We start from the raw sequence: 6,189 nt of genomic DNA, 5'->3' as shown, positions 1-6,189 counted from the left end.
TAAACATGAACTTCTAACTTTAACAACAATAGAGAATCTAAAATGTTCTTCCCACATGTGTTTTATCTAGTAAAGACCCCCAGTATTGTTTAGAGATACATTATCTGAACCCATGTGTCTTAAAAATATGATTGAGCATGTGAACATACATTATGCTGCTGACCAGATCCGACCTTTTTGCAGCGATGTCGCCTCCTACAGGGAACTTGTGAGACCCGCAGCCGTCACTGTTTTCCAGGTTGGCAGCTCTGCTCATCAAACCCATTAAATCATATAAATGTATATAACATTTGTATGTATACTATGTGCAGTACCTGCTTTGCTTATAGACAAGTAAATGCTGACATCATTTTAATTGGTGAATGGGCAGTTGTCAATGTGTGGGAAACTGACAGGTGGGTTGTGGGTTGTTTCATCTGAGGTGAAGCCCAGAGCGACACAGGACATTTGCATGCACTCAAAGTTGCCCCACAGCTTGTTGTCACTTTGCATCTTCGCAGCTCTGCGTCCACCGAAGAGACTTCCTGCAGCCTCTTGTGTCTTTGTATCCGCAGGCGTGAACATGGAGTCCTGCGGCACAGATGAAACGATACAAACGCACAATCTACAAATCAAAGGTCAATATGTAAATAAGGTGCTCAGGGAAAATTAGGAGGTTGCAGTTTTGCAGCCGGTAAAAGTGGAGCCACTTTATACTATATATACTTTAAATATATATATATATCCTACTTATAAATTCTGTACTAATATTCTGAATCTGTAAAGAAACCAAAGTTAATAAAAATTAAATGTGGTGGAATAAAAAGAACCAATAAGCGGTCGTCGCACCGGAAACGGAAGCACACCGTTGTTTTTTGTTTTTTTTAAAGCACTCGGTTGTTTTTGTTACTCCTCCTCCTCCTCGCGCTCCACTCCACCGGGCAGGTACAGGTGTTTCATGCAACATGGAGTATAAACTGATCATGGCTGTGTCCGGATTCCCGAGTCTGTACGACACGAACTCTCTGACCTACCGGGACCTGAACATGAGGAGCGACGCGTGGCGGCAGGTCGCGGAGATAGTCGGTGTTCCCGGTGAGTCTCCGGTTTACTCATGTATTTACACCCCGGCGACCGTCTCATCTACTGTGGCTGCGCAGTGAGACTCCTTAAAGTTGATTAATCCTCCAAAAATCCAACAAAACCCTGCGAGAAAAGATCAAAACAATACGAGTACGTCTCTCAAGACGTTCCGACTATCTGCGGCTCTCAGCTACAAGCACATTGGTTCCTACTGAGGACGTAAATCTGTCAAACAAAACAAAAACATCACAAATGTTGTATTTTATTTTTAGTTCACCTTTATTTAACCAGGCAAATTATAATGTAGTGGGCATTTAACCAATGAAAAACAAAAATAATCCAAATCAGCTGCAAGTGTAAACTGTTAATCAGAGATGATGCATAATCCAATCATTTATAACAGTGAAACGGCCACAAGGTAATTTTTCAGCTCTATGAGTACATTTTGTTTTGATATTGTAAGTACATTTTACTGATAATACTTGTACTTAAGTCATAGTTTCAATGCAGTAGGCCTACGTGTACTTGTTGGGGAGTGTTTTCACAGTCTGGTGCAGCATCTGAATCGTGCTGTTTGCCAAAAAACTACAGCACGCAGCTGGTTTTATGAAATTGCCTGAGCTTTGAAAAAAAAATGAAAATATATATATATAAACTTATAAAACATGATAACGGTGCACCATGTTTTAATGTCCGTAAAATCTGAGCCTGCAAAGTAACTAGTAAGTAAAGCTGTCAGATGAATGTAGTAATTATCATCATTTCATGATTTAACTAAATGCTGTCTTTCCTGGTCCTGCAACAGACATTTCTCTTGTTTGAGATCTTCAGGTAGGGGTCTACCGTCTCTCCCTGAGTCCTGGCTGAAAACTAAAGGGGACAGAGCTTTTGTTGTCAGGGCCCCCGAGGCTCTGGAAGGACCTGCCAAAAGAAATTATGCTACACTTAGTGTCTTCTTTTAAGTCTCTAATAAATAAAAAAAAAAAAGAAGCACTTTTATAGGACAGCTAATTCTAAATCTAATGATCTTATATAGTAAATAAACAAAGTTAGTTATTAGATCATTATTATTATTATGCAACAGAATGCATTTTTCAGTCCCAAGTAGCAAAATTAAAGGAGCTAAAAAGAGCTCAAAAGGTGACTCTACAAATTGCCCCAGATGTGGATGTGATGAAGCAACGTGTGACCCAGTGTGGCAGTTTGACTCTCCATTGCCAGACGTAAACGAAATGTTGAGTAAGTGGTAAAGTCAACATGTTTTTCTTCCTGCGTTCTTTAGAGTCTGAATGCAGACGGAAGTGGAAGATGCTGAGGGACCAACACCGGCGGGAAAGGCAGCGGGAGAAAGAGAGGCGTGAGAGTGGCGTGGGGCTTTTTAACTACAGACCGTGGAGATATTCGGCTATTTTGTCCTTTTTGAACCCCTTCATTGACGCCAGAGCAGCGGGCACCAACGGCTGGGCTCTGAACCCGCAGCCCTCTCAGTACCAGGTGTCTGAAATGGTGGGCTGCAGCACGACCAGCGAAACACGGAGCGACGACGACGAGAATTACGGTTCGTAGTGAAGGAGTTTCCCTAAATGTTGGATTGAGGCTGCAGAGTCGGTGTGATCCTGTACGAAACATAAAAGAATCTTCACATTTAAAGTTCCAGTAATCAGTATTTAATTAATACCAAATTAGGAACAATGAGTCGATTAGTTTGTTTTCTGTTGATAGATTAATCGAATACATTATTTTTTTTTGGCAAAAACACAAAAGCTTCACTGGTTCGAGCTTCTCACATGTGAATCTTTGTGGCTTTTCTCTGTTTTATTTATTTGTAAACTGAAAATCTTTGAGTTTTAGACTCAGGACAAACTGTGACAGGCATTGTCTCTATTTTATGACTTTATTTATCACGTTAACAATTTATCGATTGAGTGAGAAAGAAATTATCTACAGATGAGTCAAAAGAAAAGTTCTACTGCCAAACCTTAGCAGCTCTACGGAGCTTTTTAGCTCCTTGCTTTGGTTTTGTGGCACATTTCCTGGTCTGGTTCAGCCTCAGCAGCAGCTGTTTTTTTCAGACTAGCTCTAATAAAGCCACCGTACGCGGCACACTGTACAGCTCCTTTACTACAGGACTGTTGTATCACACTGCTGTAGTTTTAGCTGACTACTGAGTGTTTATCTTAAAGTCATCTGGTCTTTTTTCGTGAGCTTTACGTTGCTTTTAATAACAGAGAACTATTGTGTTTGTGCAGGTTGCACAGTCCGAGACGAGACTTGACTCCTGTGTATGAAACAAAAACAGAAACCTGAGTTTATATTCGGGAAACTGTTAAATGTCACAACAAATAACTTAGCCCAGAGGTTTTCAGAGGGCCTCCCCAGGGGGGCTCCAAACGCTTTTGGAGAAAGACATTTGCTGTGTTATTTGTGTAGTCCGTTTTAAAGCGAAAACGAAAACCTAAAACGGAGAAGTTTGAAAACGCTGCCGACCCCGTTTCTCATTTTAAATCTCCGGGTAGGGTTTTAGTGCTGATGACGCAGATGATGCAGATGCTCCCTTGCTGATTTTTTTGCTTTTGCCCACTGAAAAAGAAATGATCAGTCTATAATTTTAATGGTAGGTTTATTTGAACAGTGAGAGACAGAACAACAACAAACAAAAAAAAAATCTGAAACACGCATGTAAACATGTTTTAATGAGTGAATGAGTGAGTATTGGCTGGCTGCAAGACCATCGCCAAGCAGCACATGGAAGAAACACACAAGAACTGTCAATCTCCCTCGGTCTGGGGCTCCATGCAAGATCTCACCTCGTGGAGTTGAAACGATCACGAGAACGGTGAGGAATCAGTCCAGAACAACACGGGAGGATCTTGTCAATGATCTCAAGTCAGCAGGGCAAACGTACAAAATCAGCAGGGGATCAAATAGTTTATTCCCTCACTGTAATTCATGCAAAGCAGAAACACGATGCTTCTGACAGAGTTTTAGTTTTGGTATTTTTATTAAAATATTCTGTACGTGCAAGAAACACTTACTGCGCATGTCGCCGTTTACTTTGCGACGACTCCCAGTCTGTTTTCCGCCGCCACAGCCTCTTTTAACTCTCGTGTTACATTCAGTAACAGTCCCAGCTCCTTATTGGTCCAGGCAAAATAAAATCTGGTGCGCTTCTTCGTCTGTAGTTCTTTCGCCGAATCTTCTGTAACTACGGAACAGACCATCTGCTTCATGTTCACACCGGCACGCTCACTAGATGTGCGTTTTCAGTTGTTCTAATGTAGACGGAGATAAACTCTAAAACGCTGCTGTGGACGACGGAGATCGTTTTTAAAGAAAAATGGAGTAGTGTGGACGGCAATACCAGGTATCTTGGGATCAAATAACATAATCATGATCCCATAGTGATCCAGGAATTGAAAACCGCTTGTCCTAAATGAAATGGGAAAATCTAACCTGAGGTTCGATACGCAGCCGTAGTTTAGTTTAGTCTTGTGCTGAGTATCACAAGAACCTGCAGTGCTTCTAGCTGTGGGGTGAAAATGAAAGGTGATTTGTTTTATCTGTCTTTGTAGGCATCGCTGTAGCAGATGCTACAACAACAACACTATCATCTTCATCCTCCTCCTCAGAGTTTGTTCAGAGGAAGCGGCCGTCTTCTGCCAACAGAGACGGCGTCCGACTTAAAGAAGCAAAGACCGAGTTGACCGAGGTGACCTCAGAGGCCGCAGCTACAGACGACGGCGTTCAAATGCAACAAGTCCAGCAGGTTAACATGAGGGAGCTGTTTGAGATGATGATGCAGTCAGTTACCTCTCTGGCTTCGTCCTTAGCTTCCTCGCACACTCCCTCGCAGCTCTCTGATCAGCTGATGCCTCCTGCGCCGTCGTCCCCGGCAGTCCTGCGACCTGATCTGCAGCATCTGCATCACCTTCAGACGCACCACGGCCCGCCGCCGTCCTGCTCGGCGTCCAGGCCGAGCCACCTGAAAACAGAAGAGCAGGAAGCGGTGGTGGCGGAGCTGTCCGACCTAACTGACGGCGAGGAGGAGTGCCCGGCCGCGTCTCCCAGGCCGACCCGAGCCAAGAGGAAGAGAAGCGACGGTCTGCTGGAGGAGTTCCTGAGGAGGATGGAGGCCCGGGAGGCTCAGAGAGACCGTGACGTGGATCAGAGAGACGACGTCACCCTGTTTTTACTCAGCCTGGCTCCCGCCATGAGAAGACTTCCTGCAGAGAAACAGTCGTGGGTCAGAACCAAGATACAGCAGTTTGTGCACGAGGCGGAGTTTGGTGCTACGAGTTTTCCCAAATCCGAAAACATTTTTATTGAATGAATCCAGGACGGATCCCAGTGGACTCCAATAATAATTTAATTCCCCCACATTTTATCCTCCATTTTTAGAATACTGTTGCTGAACGTGTCCTTTCTCACGTTTTTGTGCTGTTTTTAATAAAATCTTGTAACAGTAAGTTTTGGTTTTATATATTTATATTATTATGTTTTATATACTGCATGTAAATTAATCGAAGTGAGCACTAAAAACGGCTTTAATCTTTCTTTATGTGTAGAAAAATCACACAACATTAATCAGACATAAGATTATTTCTTAAATGTATACACGACCGTTCAAAAGTTTGAGGTCACTTTTCAAAATAAAAGCACAGTTTTTGTCCATTAAAATAACATCTGATGGTTTAGAAATACAGTGTAGACATTTATGTTGTAAACATGTTTCCATGGCATTCTGTGTTTGCTGATCCAAGTTGACCATTTTTAAAAGGCCAATTGTCGTTAGAAACCCTTTTTCACTCTTAATGCTCCAGATGCTCAACTACTTTAATCAGAAGAACCGTTTTTAAGCTGTGTGACCACGATTGCAAAAGGTTTTCTAAAGCTCAAGTAGCCTTTTGAAATGACAAACTCTGATTGGGGCTGATGGTTGCTGATAAAGGGCCCCTGTACGCCTCTGCAGGTATTCTCTTACAAATCAGCCCTTTGCTGCAACAAGTCATTTACAACACAAACAATGTCTTTCTGATCAATTTGACGTTATTTTAATGGACAAAATCTGCTTTTCTTTCAACCTCAAACTTTTCAACAGCAGTGTAAATATACACTAATCATGGCGGC

General features: G+C 42.4%; 1 protein-coding gene across 1 annotated transcript; it reads left to right on the top strand.

Annotated features, from left to right (window-relative positions):
* Positions 1-233: 233 nt before the first annotated feature.
* LOC123966030 lies at positions 234-5,528 on the top strand. The gene is made up of 5 exons (XM_046042273.1): positions 234-238; positions 501-617; positions 925-1,074; positions 2,345-2,620; positions 4,635-5,528. The coding sequence occupies exons 2-5, from the start codon at positions 563-565 to the stop codon at positions 5,390-5,392; spliced, it is 1,239 nt and encodes a 412-aa protein (XP_045898229.1). The 5' UTR covers positions 234-238; positions 501-562; the 3' UTR covers positions 5,393-5,528.
* The last annotated feature ends 661 nt before the right edge of the window (positions 5,529-6,189 follow it).

Source organism: Micropterus dolomieu, unplaced genomic scaffold (assembly GCF_021292245.1).
Source record: "Micropterus dolomieu isolate WLL.071019.BEF.003 ecotype Adirondacks unplaced genomic scaffold, ASM2129224v1 contig_12304, whole genome shotgun sequence".
In the NCBI taxonomy this organism is placed as follows: Eukaryota; Metazoa; Chordata; class Actinopteri; order Centrarchiformes; family Centrarchidae; genus Micropterus; species Micropterus dolomieu.
Note: the sequence above shows the minus strand (reverse complement) of the source record. Positions and strands in the feature narration are given on the sequence as shown.